Source organism: Leucopleurus acutus (genome assembly GCF_964270905.1).
Source record: "Leucopleurus acutus genome assembly, chromosome: 3".
NCBI classification, from domain to species: domain Eukaryota; kingdom Metazoa; phylum Chordata; class Mammalia; order Artiodactyla; family Delphinidae; genus Leucopleurus; species Leucopleurus acutus.
Genome location: NC_139145.1, coordinates 56,695,114 through 56,715,592, shown reverse-complemented (window position 1 = coordinate 56,715,592; position 20,479 = coordinate 56,695,114). Strand labels below are relative to the sequence as shown.

Below are 20,479 nucleotides of genomic sequence, written 5' to 3'. Positions count from 1 at the left end.
AGACAACTAATATATACTAATAAATACTGTTACATGTGTAATGTGGAAGGCCTTTATGTGTAGCATCTGTGTAAGATTTATTTCAAGAAAAGGGGTTTGCTGGTATAAAACAAAATGGAGAACTTCTAATGTTGGGAAAACCAAAGAAGGAACATTTATTCAGAGATTTGTGGGGGGAGCGTGGGGGATTGCTTTGCCATTTTCCAAAATAAATAATTGTAGTTAATGTAGGTTAGTGGAATTTAGTTTTTTTCCGGATATACTTGGGAGGTTCCATTGTGTTCTCTTCCATTAGCAGTTACTTACCTAGAAAAGAATCCAGCTTCCCACAGTTCCATGAGAAAAGGTCAAGGACTGATTTGTCTCTACAGGGTTATATCTAGCTTTGTCCGTATTTCTTCTGCTAGTTGGGCTGGTGGCTTTATGAGCACGTATCTTCTGGCCACTGGGGTCATCACTGTCAGCTGCCAGGTTATTTCCAGTTTTTCAAAACTTTTACCCATGTTCACAGGGTAAGGAAGCAAAATACTCTTTGTCCAGAACAGAAGTTCATCAATGCCTAGAACAAGACCATGTTCACAAACCTACTCTTAAAATTTCCAAATTTGGAATCTGTCTCAGCAGCTCCCCAGAGCACTGTCCACAACTGCAGTTCTTCATCTCCCAAACTTCTTTGACTATCATTCCTATGCAAGGATCCTCTTAAGCACATCTCAAAAGAAGAACCAAAAGGCTTCAACTGACTATTGAATCACATTATGGACATTTGGGAAACCTCCTTAAGTACAGAAAGTAACTTTCCCTCTAACAAATACTTGCCAGTAGGCTCTGTTCTGACTGTTGTATAAAGGAATGAAAATTCTCCCCTACACGTGAAAAGGTGCCCAACATCATTAGTCATTAGGGAAATGCAAGTCAAAACCACAATGAGGTGCCATTTCACATGCACCAGAACGGCAGTAATAAAAAAGACAATAACAGATGCTGGCAAGGATGTGGAGAAATTGGAACCTTCATATGTTGCTGGTGGGAATGTAAAATGGTCCAGTGCTTTAGAAGGTGGTTTGGCATTTCCTCAAAAAGTTAAGCATAGAGTTACCATATAACCTAGCACTTCCACTCCTGGGTACATACTGAAGAGAAATGAAAATATACGTCCACACAAAGATTTGTATGTGGGTGTTTCTAGTAGCATTATTCATAATAGGCAAAAAGCAGAAACCAACAGCTGATGAATGGGTAAATGGAATGGGGTATATCCAGACAATGGAATATTATTTAGTCATAAAAAGGAATGAAGTGTATTAATGCTACAACATAGAGGAATCTGGAAAACATTATACTAAGTGAAAGAAACTAGATACAAAAGACAGTGTATCATATGGTTGCATTTATATGAAATGTCCAGAGTAGGCGAGTCTACAGAGACAGAAGGTAGATTTGTGGTTTCTAGGAGCTGAGGGAGTGGGGGAAATAGGGAGTTACTGCTAACATGTATGAGGTTTTTCATGGGGGATGATGAAAATGTTATGTAGAGAGTGGTGATCTATATATTTGTAAATATACTAGAAATGAATGAATTGTAAGCTTTAAATGAGTGACCCTTACAATACGTGAATTATATCTCAATAAGGTCGTTATTTTAAAAAAATCTTGCCTAGATTCCAACAGATTTTTAGGCTGTGTATTACAGTTTGTTATAAAATTTGGGAAAAGTCTATGGTATGAGTTGAATTTCATTTGGAAGAGTGATCTCGATCTGAGTCAGAAAGCTTGATACAACCCGATTTGCAGAGTAAACACTTGGTTCATACTAGAAGAAGCAAGGGATTGAGTTAGTAGGCTCCTTATAGCTTTAAGGGTATAAGAACAATGGTTTGTATAGCAGGTGGTCTCCAGGAAGAAGAACATTGTTTTCCTCCCTGTCTGGTACTTTACTTACCATCCTAGAGGCCAAGTATATTTATTAATAAGTACCACCAAGTGATAAGTACACATGTAAGAGCAAGAGCTGATTCTCTTTGGGAAGAGAGGTTTGGGGAAATTAGAATTCCTTTTTAATTTGATTTGGGGAATTTTCAGTGATTTTTTTTAAAGGATTATTTTCTTCATTGGACCTACATTCACCCGTATATATTAAGAATTGGAGAGATTCCATTTGGATTAGATCCAAGCTGAGTTCAAGTTCAGCTCAGTTCTCATATTTTACAAGTTTATTTCTTGCCCTGGGATGATGACAAATGTTTATAAATACTCACCTTCTTCCTTTCTGCCATCCCCTTTTCCACTCGGAACACTGGTTTGTAGAATGTCTTGTCCTGATGTCCTAAGGAGGTCAAAGATGAACCCATTCTTAAAGATTACCACCCACGTCTAATCATTGGGTAACCAAAGCATGGGGATGAATTTTGGTGGGTTTCCAGCCCTGTTGCCAGGTGGGCAGTTGGTTCTGTGCCGTGGAAAAAGTTGCTGCTATTTGCCATTTATTTTCTGAGTGACATTAGGGGGTTTTGGAGCAGATGGAGAACCTGTCACCGCCTGCTGATTTACCACACAGAGGATGGCTCTTCTGCCTTATTGCTTTTTCCTTAGATAGCTTCTTTGTCCTTGGCTATTTTAATTTTCCTCCTGGTCACTTTTCCTTTTTTCTAGTCATCTGAGCAGAATTTTATTCCTCTCTTTAACTCAGAGTCACTTTTTATTTTAATGTTTACTTTTATTTTATTTTTCAGTCACTTTTAAGGCAGTTAAGGTTGTACAGGCTCTGGAACGAGTCTCCCACATATTAACTCTGCAACTTTGGTCAAGATATTTAGCTTTGCCAAATCTCAGTTTCTTCATGTGTAATTTGGGACTCAACCTAGAGGACTTGCTAGGATTAAACAAGGTGAGCTCTGTGGAGCACTTACCTGACATTTATTGAGCATTTACTTTATGCTTTTTGAAGGAGACCAACAAGCAGTTAGTCCTACAGCTCCTGATAATAACAAAACAAGTTAAAGTTTGCTTAGTTATTCCTTCAGTAAAGTGCTCATCACTGTGCTGCAGTTTCGTCAGCTGTAAATAGAGGATAACCTTGCAGAGAGTTACCATGAAAATTAAATGAGATAGTATGTGCAAAATGGTACTTAGCACTGTACCTGGCATATGGTAAGCTCCTCATGAATGCCGGCAGTTTTACATTTTGAATCATTCCTGTACTTCCAGTGGAAAAAATGAAAAGGCTACATGGCCGCACCATGGGACTGAGTCATTCTGGGTTGGTCAAGCACTGTTCCGGGGTTGGTGTGCACGGCTAGCAACTTGACTGCCCCTTTCTTCCTCTTTCAGCTGCACAGTTGGACAGCATTGGCTTCAGCATCATCAGGAAATGCATCCACGCTGTGGAAACCAGAGGTAAAGTAGTTGAACAGATGGCATTATTCTCAGTGAAGGTTACACATCTGGTGAGGTGGCAGACCTGCTACCTGCTGTTTCCCGATTTCAAGTGACTCATTAACTCTCCAAATGCCATTGGCGGTGTGTTTCCACAAGGCCTGTTGCTCTGAAGTGCAGAGGCTCTCAACTGATTTAGTTGTCAGCCTCTTCGGCTGATCAGAAGATGGTTTTAAATGCATGCATATCAAATACATAGGATCATAAGGAATCCAGTTACTGAAATTCAGTTAAAATACTAAAACCATGGTTGTGATATAATAATATATGTGTTTCTTTGCTAACACTTTCAGTTACAGTGGTGGGTCTGATAACTAGCATAATTCAGAAATAGTGATAGTTCAGGGTATCTGTAACAACTGTAACGTGTTCGGAAAATATCTATGGTTTCTGACCAAGTTGCAGGTACTGCTAATGCTGTGATTTGTTGCTTATATTGCAGTGGAAGGAAATGTTTAATTTCACTTATAGATTAGTGGAAATAAAGGTGTGGTTGTTTTCCTATGGAAGTTGATAGACACCCTGAATTCTCTAGTGGGCCACTTGGGGTCTGTAGACCCCAGGTTAGGAGCCCTGCCCTGGGCACTATCTGGGTAGGGAGAAGGGGTCAGGCCCCTGTTTTCCTGCCATGGTGCTGTGGTCAGGCCCTGCCTGTCAAACACTGACCTTTCCTGGGTCCATAGGAACAGCGCTTTGAGGTCAGGGAAGCTGGCTCATCCCCGTGATCTCCATCCCCTCTGCAAAGATCGCTGCAGAGGGGATTCCTCAGTTCCGGCACTTTCGAGCTTTGAACGCACTGTCTGTTGTATGCAGAGAAAAGCTGATCACTGTCTTTCCACTGGATTTGATTTGAACCATTGTCAAAGATGGGAATCTTATTTATTCTACAGCCTCTCAACCCTCCAGCCCTTTTTATTTGTTTGAGGAAGTTCTGTCTTTTAAAACAGAAATATGCCAGTTCAGAAATATAGGCATGTTTATAAAGGCTATGAAGCACTGAATAGAGGGGAAGAAAAAAAAATACCCTTATAAGTTCTATTTCTAGGTATCTAGTCAAAAAGTATTCTTTCCAAGGTAATTATTTTAATGTGTGCTAACATTCTTATAGATGTTTCCTTATTTCTGTTATACCTTCCTTCAATGAAGAGTTAAGGTAGCTTGCAAAGATATGTAAAATATAGGCAGAGAATGTAAAGTAGTAGGCGAGATTTCTGGGAACTGATCTTGAGGAAATAAGGTCATGGGCCAACTTGAGCCACAAAGATGTTTATACTATGGTGTTAAGGTAAAAAAATCAGAAACTGGCCAAATGTCTCAAAAATTGGTTACATCAACAGTGTGCTCCATGCATGCAGTGAAACACTGAATCACTAAAAATGCAGTGGAAATACATTTATTGAAATCCAAGATTTTCATTATTATATATCAAGTGAAAAATGCAAGTTACGAACCAGCCTGCCCACTCTGAACGGGTTCTGGGGCTAGTGGGGAGGGGAGAGATCATACCTGCACAGGTTGTCAGTGGGTGTCTCTGCTGGTTTTCACTATCTTCCATGGATTTGTCTATTCTCCATAACTGCAGTTTCTACATTTTTTTAAGTGTGTATTACTAAGGTAATTTTTCAACAGCCAGTTGATTTTTGCTCATCATTTTAAAAGAAAAGAATGAGAAATCAGAGGTACAGGCTTAACAAAGGTAAAGGCATAAAAATGGAGCTAAAAATGAGTTCAAAACAGAAGTCCCCTCCCCTCTACGATGAAGTTCACGTACATGCTGGAGGTGGGCTGACCGCTTAGTCTCTCAGTTTTCAGCCGCCAAAACCAAGAGGGCCACCTAATCATTTAAAATCCTTCACAGAATCTGTGTGATAAATGCAAACGCATAGCTCAGGAGGATGACTTTTTCTGATATAAAACCAGAAAATATGTGCAATAAGCAGTAGAGGAAGAAGAGGGTCACCACTTGGTCTGGTCTCTTAGCCTCTGCCTCCTCATCCCCTCCCCCTCTAAAATGAGGATGAACATGATGTATTTTAACAGCTAGAGAAGTTTTCATTTAGCACAAAGAGGACTCGAGGACGGTGTGTGTTAAATGCCATTTTTGCATAAATGCTTGGAAGGAAGTGGGTTGTCTCCCTACTGCAGTACGTGTATGTACACACATATTGGTGGTGACCAGAGGTGAACAGACTTCCCGTACTCTCTGAGGTCCATTAATCATTCAGCAGGAGCTGGGAGTGTGTCAAGCTCCAGGAAAGCACAAGGACAAAAGAAGTAGAGATGTTTCAGAAAGGATAAGCCCTTCAAGCCACCCCATGAATGAATAATGGTTCTGCTACTCAGTAACTTGGGGCCCATCCCTTAGGAGACCCGGGGTCTCCTAGCCAGTGAAGCAGGCAGGATGATGTACATGCTTTTTTTTTTTTTTTTTTTTTTTCCAGCTGCGTCGGGTCTTGGTTGCAGCACGCAGGTTTCTCTCTAGTTGCAGCGCGTGGGCTTCTCTCTAGTTGTGGCATGTGGGTTCTCTCTCTAGTTGTGGTGCCCAGTCTCCAGGGTGCATGGGCTCTGTAGTTTGTGGCACGTGGACTCCCTTGTTGAGGTGCATGAGCTCAGTAGTTGTAGCGCGAGGGCTTAGTTGCCCCGCCACATGCAGAATCTTAGTTCCCCTACCAGGGATCGAACCCATGTCCCCTGCATTGGAAGGCAGATTCTTTACCACTGGACCACCAGGAAAGTCCTGATGTACATGCTTTTACAATCCATTTGAGCTGTAAAAATCCTCTCATTCCAGACCACTTCCTTTTGTTTATCAGTTCCACTTTTGTAGAGGTCTCGTTGAAGACACTGCAGAATCAGCCTTTTCCCAAGTTTATTCCAGGAAATTTTGTTTTGACCCCAAACTGACGAACGTTTTATTCATTCTGTCCTGTATTGTAGACTGATCTAGGTGCTGGGGATATAACGGTGAAGAAGACAGAATCACTGTACTTAAAGTTTACATGGTAGTTGTGGGGGAAGACAAACAAGAAACCAAATAAGAAAGATGATTTCAGATACTCTTAACTACTATAAAGAAAAGACAACTGGGTAAGGCAGTGGCCAATAGTGTTGGTCATTGGGATGCTTTCTATTGAAGAGGTTGCATGTAAGCTGAGACCTGAATGATGAAAAGATCTGGGAGAAGCGTGTTACAGGTAGAGGGAATCTTGTTCAGAGGCTGAGGTTTGGAGGCATGAGCTTTGTATATTGGAGTAACAGGAAGGCTGCTTCATGCTGGAGCAGCATGAAGGTGGTTGATAAAGCAGTCGGAGGTGGGCCTGTGGTCAACCATGTAGGGCCTTCCAGGCCGTGGTAAGTTTTGATTGTGATCCAGATGCAATGGGAGGCCATTGGAAGATTTTTAAGAAAAGAGATGGTTTGAACTGATTGATACTTTGAGAAGCTCATTTTGGGTACTGGGTGGAGAATGGACATCAGGGGAATAAGAGGCAGCAAGAGACCAGTTAGTTGAGAGGTGTCAGATATGATGGGCTTAGGACCAGCAGGAGAAAAGTCATTTCATATCACTTGGTCTGAATGTAAATGATACAGTGATGATCTAATCCTTGCAGTTAAATGAACAAAGTACTGAGGCCGGTTAGTTTTGGTTCTTTGTTTGGGTGTTTGAAGGTGAACCCCTTTCAGCCTATTTGAATGTTTTCTTGGGTTTAAGAAAGCTGACCCACTTTTTTCTTTTTTCTTTTTGTGGTAAGCGGGCCTCTCACTGTTGTGGCCTCTCCTGTTGCGGAGCACAGGCTCCGGATGCGCAGGCCCAGCGGCCATGGCTCATGCGCCCAGCCGCTCCGCGGCACGTGGGATCTTCCCGGACCGGGGCACGAACCCGTGTCCCCTGCATCGGCAGGCGGACTCTCAACCACTGCGCCATGAGGGAAGCCCCTCTTTTTTCTTTATGAAGAGTATTTGCACCACAAATGAATGGATTTTCTAATTTCTCAGTTTTGGCTAATATTGTCAAAAATTAAAAATGCCCCAGCACCTCAATATTTGCCTTCTCTATGTGAAAGTAATTTGTAAAGTGTTCATCCTTTTCTGTAGTATGAAAATTTTTTTTATCATTTCATTTTTGTCTTTTTAAATTAAAAAACTGGTTAAATATGATATGTTTAAAAGTATATATTTAGCATCTTTCAAAACTCTTCAGATGCTGCCTTGGCAAGAGAAGAGGGAGGTTTCCTGCCCCTCTGATGACTGAACTAATACGAGGGCTGAAGTGTGCAGCACATCCATGCAATCCTAGACAGTTGTACCAAATCCCACTCCTTCGCTAAGAGCAGAGCTGAGTGACAGGGGACTTTAATTAGAGCAGCTTTTAGAAGGCCCGAGAAAATGAAAAAAGGTGCATTTGGCTGGGTTGGCCTGACTTGTGTTCTGACATGCCTCTAATTAAATCATCACTGTTTCTCTTCTCAGGGATCAATGAGCAAGGGCTCTACCGAATCGTGGGGGTCAATTCCAGAGTGCAGAAGCTGCTGAGTATCCTGATGGGTGAGTGCAGTGGCTCTGCCAGGCAGTTCCCAACGGTTGAAGGGGGAGCCTCTTGAGAAGGAATCTGGGTGTCCAAGAGGTAAATCCCAGAAACCAACTGACCCACTCACCAGCGGTCATGGCCATGGGCATTACTGGAAGAGACATTGAATGGAATTGGACAAAACAAAAAATGGCCAGTCCAAGGCTCCACACCCTCTCTGTGGACCTGGTTACCACCAGTCCAAGTAGCGCTCCACCACTCATGTGACCGCCACACCCTACTCTGTCTTTAATAGCTCATGACTCCCTCTGTCCTCTTTGGAGATCGGCACTTCATGGGGCACACCCATTGCCCGAGGAAGCTCAATCCTTCTAGCCTGCAGAGGACCTCAGATCTCATGTTCCTAGTGACTGAGGAGGTGTCATCCCATGACTCCCAGATAAAATGTGTAGAAGCAGATAAGTCTTCTGATCCTCTTTGCTTCTAGATTTCCACCTAGTCTCTGTCATTTGAGCAGCAGAAGCTCCTTTGCAGCTGGCTGGTATAAATATAAAACCACTGTCTCTAAATGTGCAGCATTCGAATCAAAAACCCATGAGCCAATGAGCCAAATTTGCCTAGGCTGCACATTTCCTGTATTTTTAGATATGAATGCAGGCAGCCTCGGTGAGTCACGTGGATCTAAATGGCAAACAGATCAGATTTCACAGGTCCGTGGCTGTTACTCATCCCCATGGAAGCCTAGCCATGCAGTGTTAGAGATAGACTGTCGCTCAGGGTCCCCGCTCAGTGTTTTGGGCAGGGACACTGCTCTTTGTTAGTATTTGTCATTTTTTTTTTTTTTTTGCTATCCCAGTTTCTGAAAATAATTTTCATATGTATAGAAATCTCATCTCTCATGTTGATCAGAAAAGCTGTCTCTTTTCGAGAGAGCTACTTGCCTCTTGTAAGCAAAAGTCTCATGTATGGTAGTTGCAGTGAGATCAGTTTGTTTAGCCATTCACCCTATGAAGGACAGCTGGGTTATTTCTAGTCTGGGGGTGAATAATGCCGCTGTAAACACTGTGTACAGGTTTTTGTATGAAGATTAATTTGTTTCTGTGGGATAAATGCCCAAGAGTGCTGTTGCTGCGTTGTACAGTGATATGGTTAATTTTTGAAAAGTTCTAATGTAAGAAAGAATGAACAGTCTAACAGGTGTCAGTCCTCAGTCTTTCATTTCCAATCAGAGCTGCAAACATTTGTGGAGTGTCTGCTCGCTGAAGCAGATTGTCAGGTGCTAGAGATGAAACTTTAGAAAGAGTCATTCTTTGTTTGCAGAGTATCCAGGTAGGGGGAGTTATGCATGTATGTGAAAACTGTAACGTAAAATACGATGTTGGCACCCAGTGGGAGCTGGATCTAGAAGACGGAGTAGTGAAGGAGAGAACAGAAGAATAATTCAGATTCAGGACATGTCATGAACCAAGAGTACTGATTTCACTAGTAGTAGTAGTAGTATTTTAATATTTGAAAGTACTTGAGGCTGCAACAGGAGAGTGAAAGCTGCAAAGCTGAAATGGCCCCTTTGGTTGAGGAACTTGAATATTGTGCTAAGGAGTTTGGGGTTTTTTTCCTCTGTAGGAAGTAAGATGCTATTAAAATTTCAAAGTAGTGGAGTTGTATGTGTTAGTACTCTTTTTACACAAAAGTGTCAAGAAGACAATTCAGAATAGTCAATTATTTGTTCACATTATTGGTGAGTCCAAGATGGCAGAAGCATGGCAGGGTCTGGTGACTCCACATTTGTTGGAGGCTTTCCCACTCCTTTCTTCTGGCTTCTCATTATTTGTAAGCTCTACTTGTCTTCATATTGACTGTATTCTCTGTTGGAAGATCCCAGATAATCCAGCCTCAGTGGTCCTTGAAGCTTGTATCACTGAAAGAAGCGTGTCTTTCTTGATGGTTTCGACAGAAGGTCCCAGGGTGGACTTTGACTGGTCCATATGGGGGCCATTCACATGATTCATTTCACAGTCTCAGGCCAGTCACATGATGTACAGAAGATTGATCCCGATGGCCTGGATCCTGTGCCTGTCTCTGGTGATCCCATGCCACCTCTAGGAGGTTGGTGGGTGGGGGGCAAATAGGGTGTGTGAGGGGTTAGTCCATAGAACCCTGGGGACTGAGCAGGACTATTAATAGAATGATAGAGGAGTGCTTTTCTGAAATAATGCTACTGGGTGATTTTTTAAAAAAAGTATGTCCAACATAGGTGTAACTCTATCAGATGCTAGTTTTGGGAGGATAATGCTGGCAGCACTGTGGAGCACACACCTGATCATGGAATCATGGAGGAAGAAGACAGTTGGTATAGATTAGGCAGAGCATACCTGATCAATGGCTGAGCCAGATAGCTGCTCTGAGGTCAGGAAAAAAGGACAGGCTCAAAATGACTGGAGAAAGAGAATCAGTGGGACTTTGTAACCAACTAGATACAGGGGAGTCGAAGGGGCAGAGAGATTTCAGAGGCAGCAGATGATTATGTAAGGTGACACTAATGAAAAGAAATACGACATTTTAGACGGGTTTGCTAATTTAAAAAAGAACCATCTTAGCTCATTTGTGCTAAGCAAAGAGTGGTATGAAAAGATCTTGTTTTTATCACTTCCCTTAGTGACCTTTGAACAAGATATTTGTCCTGTTCTCTTCCTCAGTTTTCCTAGGGACAGACAAAATAATCATGAACATCTCAGAAATGTCATGAGAAATAAAAACCAGCAGCTGAAAAGTCACAAGGCCAGCTGTCTCTGCCAGGAGGACATTACAGATAGACTGGATCCCAAACTGAGGTTCAACCAGAGTTGAGAGATGACCACAGTGCAAGATCTAATCAGAAGTGTTGAGAATGGTATCTGGGATTCTTACTATCAATTAAGTTAAACATGAGATAGTTAAACATGAGATCTTGGAATTGAGGGATCAATTAAGTTAAACATGAGATCTTGGAATTGAGGGATCACCCATTAGGCCAGAGAAACTCCAGACCTGAAGGCAGAGCCCTGTCTCCCTTCCCCTTTGTGAACATGCTCTCATCTTCATCAGTTCTTGGTACTTTCCTATACTGGGTTAGCCAAGAGTGTAAAAAAATATGGCTCCTATACTCCAAAGCCTCTCCCTGACATGGCTGGGTTGAGTGTGAACCATTCATTCCCTATTCTGGGTTCTATATTCACTGGATGCCCTATTATGTACCAGGTACTAAGATTTGGATTATTGGTCAGTCTCCCAGAAATGGAATAGTGCATTTTTATTACTGAAAATATGAGTTAGAATTAAGTAAAACCAGAGGTTTCCTTTGATCACTTGGAGTTGGCTTTGTGTACGCTTGATACATTGGGGGACTGTAGGTAGGAGGAAGAATAGAAGAGCCAGACTATGAGAACATCGTATTTTGCTGATTAGGATTCCTTAAGAAAGCTTGCCAGAATTTCTCATAGCATATGCGGTGTGGCTTCCTGCTAGTGTCATACCAAGTGCTGCCCCTCATCCCTTCCTCCTGGCAACAGAGGTCATTAGTCTTTGAAGAGTGAAGAGGAGGAAGACTTGTAGATTCCTAGAAATAGCGTGGCTTCCATGTGTGTACTGTTTGTTTGTTTACTTTTTCTCCCCCGGTATGTTAAGTAAAGATAAATCTTTCTAAAGTTTAGCTCAACATTTAAAAAATACAGACAGGGCTTCCCTGGTGGCGCAGTGGTTGAGAGTCCGCCTGCCGATGCAGGGGACACGGGTTCGTGCCCCGGTCTGGGAAGATCCCACATGCCGCGGAGCGGCTGGGCCCGTGAGCCATGGCCGCTGAGCCTGTGCGTCCGGAGCCTGTGCTCCACAACGGGAAAGGCCAAAACAGTGAGAGGCCCGCGTACCGCAAAAAAAAAAAAAAAAAAAATACAGACAGCTCTGTCTATGCATGTTCAGTACATGTCTGTCTCTCCCTGTATAGTTTTTTGTAAGAGATTTTTAAAAAATTAATTAATTTATTTTTGGCTACTTTGGGTCTTCGTTGCTGTGTGGGCTTTTTCTAGTTATGGCAAGTGGGAGCCTCTCTGCTTTGCGGTGGCTTCTCTTGTTGCGGAGCACAGGCTCTAGGCACGCGGACTTCAGTAGTTGTGGCACATGGGCTCAGTAGTTGTGGCTCGTGGGCTCTAGAGCGCAGGCTCAGTAGTTGTGGTGCGCGGGCTTAGTTGCTCCGCGGCATATGGGATCTTCCTGGACCAGGGCTCGAACCCATGTCCCCTGTATTGGCAGGCAGATTCTTAACCACTGTGCCACCAGGGAAGTCCCATGTATAGATTTTTAAATACCTTTTTCTGATTAAAAGTTATGAGTGGTCGTAGTAGCAAATTTGGAGAAATAGGAAAAGTAGAAAGAAGAAAAATAAAAGTCGGGCAGACCAGAGACAGTCTTTACTGACCATTTCATCATATGACTGTCACCTTTTAAATATAATATTCTATCATATAACATAAAAAATACAAATTGGAATCACACTGTGCATATATAATGCTTTTAGCAGTCTTCTTTCACATAACAATACAGTGTCTATTTTATGTTACTCAGGTTCCTCTAAAGTGCGACTTTCTTGGGTCATGTATTGTGTAGGTCAGCCCCCTATTCCCAGATCCATAGACTGACTTCAGTTCTTCATCATTCTAGAAAGCACTCAGGTGAACATCCCCATGGGACAGGATAGCAGAGGTTTAGAGTGTACATTTTGGAGTTAAGCAAGTTATAATTAAACTGCTTGTCCATTTGACTTTACACAAATTATTTAAGCCCGTCTAGTCTTCTATCTCATTATCTGTAGTAATAGCCTCTGCCTATGTAATAATGGGAGGATTAAACGAAAAGACGCATGTGGGTTGCTGAGTCCAGAGCCTCCACATGTTAGTCACTAAATGTTAGCTGTTGTTATTTTTAATTTTTTTAATAAATTTATTTATATTTATTTTTGGCTGTGTTGGGTCTTCGTTGCCATGCAGGGGCTACTCTTTGTTGCAGTGCGCGAGCTTCTTTTTGCGGTGGCTTCTCTTATTGCAGAGCACGGGCTCTAGGCGCGTGGGCTTCAGTAGTTGTGGCGTGCGGGCTCAGTAATTGTGGTGCATGGCTTAGTTGCTCCGTGGCATGTGGGATCTTCCCAGACCAGGGCTTGAACCCATGTCCCCTGCATTGGCAGGTAGATTCTTAACCACTGTGCCACTAGGGAAGTCCCTATTTTTAATTTTTATATGCATATTTAATTATTTCCTTAGGGTTTATTTTAAGATGTTGAATTGCTGGGTCAAGGTATGTACATGTTTTCAAGGCCTTTAATTGATATTCCCAAATTTGCTGTCAGCAAAGTCTGAGGTAAGTGTCCTTTACCACACACATCCTTGCCAAACTCTATTACTTTTTTGCATTTAAATTGTAAGTATTTTTTAAAAATAATTCTGGTGGAAGCTGACCATTTTTCCTATGTTTCTTGCCGGTTTTTATTCTTTCATGAATTGCCTGTTTGTGTTCTCTCCCTATTTTTCTATTGATGTATTCATCTTTTGAATTTAAAACCGTTTTAGGTATGGAGGCTATGTTACCAATATTTTTTTTCAGATTATCATCTTGAACTTTATTTATGGTACTTTTGTTTTTGTTTTGTCTTATGAATATTTAAACTTTTCATGAATTCAAATCTTTTATGAAGTCAGTCTTTTTCGTATATGGATTATGCCCTAAAAGACCTTATCCGTTTCAGGACTACAAAACCTTTTTATTTTCCTTAAAATCCATCTGGAATATATTCATGCAAAAAGGAAACTAACTCTCCTTTTCCTCAAATACTTATCTGATTGACAAATAACCATGTAAGGAGAAAATTTCTCCCTTTCCACTACTTTAAATATCACCATACAGTCATTCTCTTATACATGTTGGGGTCCAGTGAAGGAGTTTTCACACATATTTTTCTAAAGGAAAACAGATTCTTTTTCTGTTTGTTATTCTGCAATTCTCAGTCTTTAAAAAAATAAATTGTCTTCATTTTTCATCTTTTAATGTTTGTTTTTCTCTTGATTCTTTGCATTATAGCAAAATTCTAAAACTTGAACTCTATATCCATGCCATTTATTTAAATTTCTTTTGGGCTGATTTTTTTTGCTGCTTATAATGCAAATTTTAATTGCATAATTGAATTTTCAGTGTTTTTACTAACTTATTTAGCTCTTTTCATTTCTGCCTTTCAGCTATCACCTTTATTATTTCAGTCTGTTTCTTTTTTTGCTTTGATTTCTTATTTCACAACATCCATATTTTTCTGAATTTTATTTATAATACAGAACAGATGCTTTCTGAAGTGTTTTTAGAGTGCTTTGGTTTCTGTGTTTCATGAAAACAAGTATTTTATCAGCTTTTTTATCTTCTTTTTCATTAAACGTAAACACAGAGACGTTTATAAATCTTTGCAGTTAACTTCACTGTGGGTAGATTCTCCTTGCTCTGCTGCAGTTTTCCTGAGTCCTGTTAGAATCATTCTCTCACATGATATTAGAGCACTGTTGTACATGGTTCCATCCAACTTTCTGGCGCTCTTAAATCTTTCATTTAGTGTGGACCTACCTGTACTCATGAAAAGTTTTCTCCTGGTTCTGCTATTTGGTCATGGTTCTGGGAGAAGTGGAGTTACTTCCTGGTTAATCTGAAGTGTGCTGTGGTTCTTCACTTGTCACTGTCATGTTTCTTCTAGGACTTTCCCCTTCTGAATTCACTTCCCTTTATATAAGCAGACACCCCTCCACTTCTGTCCCAGTCTCATTTCACTGCCCGGATTGTAATCTCAGGATACTGAGCTGTGCTCTGGTTGGGTAGGAGCAGTGCAGCATGGCACCCCTCCCTGGGGTGGCTTCGGCTATACTTTAGGGTGGGCGAAAGGCCGTCGCCTATCACATTGTTCCCCCAGGTGGGTCTTCCTCCGGGCTTCACCTGAGCTTTGCCTGGTGGATATTCCTCTGGGGACAGGCAGAATGTTCACTGTGAGCCTCATTTTCTGTGCTGTTGAAACTTTCTGTCCCTTCGTGTGTGTATGTGTGTGTGTCTTTATTAGTTTCTCACAGTGGTGGTGAAGGAATGAAAGTTTAGTGTTGCTATTTTTTCTCTTCTTATCCTGTAACTTTTTCCGGTTTTGTTTTGATTTGATTTTTTGTTTGTTTTACTAATGTTTAAAGTAAGGTTGGTGCTATAGAGAACACATGGAAGGTATTAAATTGCAATGCTTTAAAGCACCAAGTTACAGTAGAATGCCTCACCCACTGATACCTGATCCAGCCATGAACCATCCTTCTGACTCCTCTGGGACCTTCATTTCTCACACCCTTTCACAGCGCAGCATAAATAAAAGCAAGCAAGAGCTTCTTCCCTAAGAAACCCTAAAGTAATAGATATTTTTCATGACAACTTCTAAGACCTAAAGGCTTGCAGAAACAGCCCCAAGGTTTGAAGACTAGTCTCATGGAAGCAGCAGAGTCATGCACGTTGTATACTTCCAATTTTAGCCACCAGTAAAGAGGAGCAGACAAATGATGACCAGGACTAGGAGAGAGTAGACTGCTTGGATGAAGGATTGATCCTTCTGGGAACTAGTAAGGTCACTATTAACCACAATCTGGACTTGCCAGAGAATGGAGACCACAGATGGATGCTCATCTTCCTGTCTGCTCTTCCCACTGTCATCTTTGCTTATAGGGATGCTTCAGGCAGGTTCTCCTAAGACAGGGACCTGAGACAGCAGTAGCTTTTGGATCTCAGAACAGAAGTGGCTGTAAGTACTCTGGATTCTTAGGCACTAGATATGGAAGGTGTTTAAAGTTTTTAAGAGGTACAACTTTTATAATCAGAAAAAAATTGATAAGCAGATTTGCTTATCAAATTGCCAAGTATTAAATCTAGCCTTGCAAGAATTGCCTGTAGGATAAATAAAACGAAGTCTTAATTTACACAGAGGATAGTATACTTACATGAACAACTTCCTCAAAGATGTAATGGAGATGGAGGATGTGAAAGGCTCAAGAAGATTTTAGAAAAAGACAAACAAAATACAACTAATGTTTAAATGCAGGAAAGCAAGGTGATATTTTCTTTGGAATGACATATAGATCACTGGAACAGACAGGAGAATCTAGAACTAGGACCCACTCATATATGGTCAATTGATCTGTGATAGAGGTGTTAGAATAATTCAATAGGGAAAGGACATTTGTCTCAACAAATGGTACTAGTACAACTGGACATCCATATGAGCAAAAAATAAATTCAACCCTTATCTTAAACTATATACAAAAACTAACTCAAAATAGATTATAGTCCTAAACCTAAGAGATAAAACTATTAAACTTCAAGAAGAAAACACATAAAGCAGGAACCATAAAAGAAAAATCTGATAAACTGAACTTTACCCAAATAAAAAAAAGCTTCTACTCCTAAAAATATATTAAGAAAGAGAAAAGACAAGCTACAAGAGAAAATATTTGCAAAATATGTATCTGATAAATGATTTGTATCCAGAATGTGTTAAAAATAACTCTTGCAATTCAGTAGTCAGAATGTAACCACCCCAGTTTTTAAAATGGACACAAGATTTGAACAAACAGTTCACCAAAGAAAATACACAGATGGCCAAAAAGTACATGAAAAGATGACCAACATCAGTAGTCATTAAGGAAAAGCAAATTTTAACAATGAGTTATTTCTGCACACCTACTAGAATACCTAAAATTTCAAAATTAAACACATGACCATATCATGTGTTGATGAAGATCTGAAGCAACTAGAGTTCTCCTATTGGCTGGTGGGAATGCAAAATGGCCCAACTGTTTTGGAAAACCATTTGGAAGTTCTGATAAAGTTAAACATATTTATCATCTGACCCACTCCTACATATTTGTACCAAGTTCCACTCCTAAGTATTTACCCAAGAGATGAAAATGTAGTCCATAAGACCTGAATGCAGATATTTACAGCTGCTTTATTTGTAACAGCCAGAAACTGGAAACGACCCAAAGTCTACCAACTAGTCAATGGATATGTCCATAAAATTGAATAGTACTCAGTAATAAAAGGATCAAACTACTGGCCTATGCAACAACAGGGATGGATTTCACAAGTATTATGCTATGGAAAGTGGTTGCCAGGGGTTAGAGATGGAGGGAGAGGGGACTGGCTATGGAGAAAGAGGCACAGGAGAATTTTTGCGGGGGATGGGGGTGATGACAATGACTTAAATCTTGATTCTGGTGGTGGTTACCCCATGACTATATATATATTTGTCAAAAGTCATGGAAGTGTGTACTTTAAAAGGTTGAGTATATCTCAGTAAACTTGACTTTAAAACACACACATAGGAGAGGATTCTCAATTTTCCTCCTCAGTAAAAAATGCAAATGAAAGCAGATGACTTTTTTTTTTAACCTATCAGATTGAATAAGATCAAAGTGTTTGATTACACATTGTTGTCAAGGATTTGAGGAAGGAGTCACACTCATGCTTAGATGTAATGGTACAACCTTTGAGAGGTTAGTTGAGCAGTATCTTTCAAAATTAAAAATACACATACTTTTTGACTCAGAAATTCCACTTATAGGAATTTTTTCTCTAGGTAAGACATATACAGTGTAACAGTGGTTTATATCATTGTTTACCATAGCAACCACCAGTGAACAACCTTCATCTCCATGAATGGGGGCATTAACCATGGTACAGTGAAGTACTGTAAGGTAGTGTTATTATATGGAGCAGTTTCTTAAGATATTGTTAAATGAAAATAGCAGTGCACAGAACGACATCTATAATGTGCTTCCATTTGTGTTTTTAGAAAGCTGTACATATTCATAAAACTCCTTGTTTATGTACATACTGTTAGAGATTGCATACATGCACAAAACCATTATTGAGTCATCTCTAGCACAGGAAAGCGTTACCTTTTGATGTTTATCTATTTGTTTTGCTTGAATTTTTTTTTTTTGGCTGTGTTCATATATTACCTTCTCAATTGAAGAGAAAAAAGTTTTTTTTTAAATTTTTGAATTATATTTTATTTTATTAAACAGCACGTTCTCATCAGTCATCAGTTTATACACATCAGCGTATACATTGTCAATCCCAATCACCCAATTCAGCACACCACCACCACCACCCTGCCGCTTTCCACCCTTGGTGTCCATACCTTTGTTCTCTACATCTGTGTCTCAATTTCTGCCCTGCAAACCAGTTCATCTGTACCATTTTTCTAGGTTCCACATATATGTGTTAATATACAATATTTGTTTTTCTCTTTCTGACTTAGTTCACTCTGTATGACAGTCTCTAGATCCATCCACGTCTCAACAGATGACCGAATTTTGTTCCTTTTTATGGCTGAGTAATATTCTATTGTATATATATACCACATCTTCTATATCCATTCATCTGTCGATGGGCATTTAGGTGGCTTCCATGACCTGGCTATTGTAAATAGTGCTGCAATGAACATTGGGGTGCATGTGTCATTTTGAATTATGGTTTTCTCTGGGTATATGCCCAGTAGTGGGATTGCTGGATCATATGGTAATATTATTTTTAGCTTTTTAAGGAACCTCCATACTGTTCTCCATAGTGGCTGTATCAATTTACATTCCCACCAAAAGTGCAAGAGGATTCTTTTTTCTCCACACCCTCTCCAGCATTTGTTGTTTGTAGATTTTCTGATGATGCCCATTCTAACTGGTGTGAGGTGATACCTCATTGTAGTTTTGATTTGCATTTCTCTAATAATTAGTGATGTTGAGCATCTTTTCATGTGCTTCTTGGCCATCTGTATGTCTTCTTTGGAGAAATGTCTATTTAGGTCTTCTGCCCATTTTTGGATTGGGTTGTTTGTCTTTTTAATATTGAGCTGCAGGAGCTGTGTATATATTTTGGAGATTAATCCTTTGTCTGTTGATTCGTTTGCAAATATTTTCTCCCATTCTGAGGGTTGTCTTTTCGTCTTGTTTTCCTTTGCTGTGCAAAAGCTTTGAAGTTTCATTACATCCCATTTGTTTATTTTTGTTTTTATTTCCATTACTATAGGAGGTGGATCAAAAAAGATGTTGCTGTAATTTATGTCAAAGATTGTTCTTCCTATGTTTTCCTCTAAAAGTTTTATAGTGTCCAGTCTTACATTTAGCTCTCTAATCCATTTTGAGTTTATTTTTGTGTATGGTGTTAGGGAGTGTTCTAATTTCATTCTTTTACATGTAGCTGTTCAGTTTTCCCAGAACCACTTACTGAAGAGACTGGCTTTTCTCCATTGCATATTGTTGCCTCTTTGTCATAGATTAGTTGACCATAGGTGCGTGGGTTTATCTCTGGGCTTTCAATCCTGTTCCATTGATCTGTATTTCTGTTTTTGTGCCAGTACCATATTGTCTTGATTACTGTAGCTTTGTAGTACAGTCTGAAGTCAGGGAGTTTGATTCCTCCAGCTCTGTTTCTTTCTCTCAAGACTGCTTTGGCTATTTGGGGTCTTTTGTGTCTCCATACACATTTTAAGAGTTTTTATGCTAGTTCTATAAAAAATGCCATTGGTAGTTTGATAGGGATTGCATTGAATCTGTAGATTGTTTTGGGTAGTATAGTTATTTTCACATTATTGATTCTTCCAATCCAAGAACATGGTACATCTCTCCATCTGTTGGTATCATCTTTAATTTCTTTCATCAGTATCTTATAGTTTTCTGCATACAGGTCTTTTGTCTCCCTAGGTAGGTTTATTCCTAGGTATTTTATTCTTCTTGTTGCAGTGGTAAATGGGAGTGTTTCCTTAATTTCTCTTTCAGATTTTTCATCATTAGTGTATAGGAATGCAAGAGATTTCTGTGCATTAATTTTGTATCCTGCAACTTTACCAAATTCATTGATTAGCTCTAGTAGTTTTCTGGTAGCATCTTTAGGATTCTCTATGTATAGTATCATGTCATCTGCAAACAGTGACAGTTTTACTTCTTCTTTTCCGATTTGTATTCCTTTTATTTCTTTTTCTTCTCTGATTGCCGTGGCTAGGACTTCCAAAACTATGTTGAATAATAGTGGTGAGAGTGGACATTCTTGTCTTGTTCCTGATCTTAGAGGAAATGTTTTCAGTTTTTCACCATTGAGAATGATGTTTGCTGTGGGTTTGTCATATATGGCCTTTATTATGTTGAGGTAGGTTTCCTCTATGCCCACTTTCTGGAGAGTTTTTATTGTAAATGGGTGTTGAATTTTGTCAAAAGCTTTTTCTATATCTATTGAGATGATTATATGGTTTTTCTTCTTCATTTTCTTAATATGGTGTATCACATTGATTAATTTGCGTATATTGAAGAATCCTTGAATCCCAGGGATAAATCCCACTCGATCATGGTATATGATCCTTTTGATGTGTTGTTGGATTCCGTTTGCTACTATTTTGTTGAGGATTTTTGCATCTATATTCATCAGTGATATTCTATA

General features: G+C 40.0%; 1 protein-coding gene across 2 annotated transcripts in view; it reads left to right on the top strand.

The window, feature by feature from the left end:
* The window catches only part of ARHGAP26 (Rho GTPase activating protein 26), a 479,016-nt gene that overhangs the window by 272,679 nt on the left and 185,858 nt on the right, over positions 1–20,479 (top strand). For both annotated transcript variants that reach the window (XM_082835995.1, XM_082835996.1), the window contains exons 13-14: positions 3,331–3,396; positions 7,906–7,980. In XM_082835995.1, coding sequence (XP_082692121.1) covers positions 3,331–3,396; positions 7,906–7,980 — 141 coding nt within the window. The remainder of the gene's footprint in view (positions 1–3,330; positions 3,397–7,905; positions 7,981–20,479) is intronic.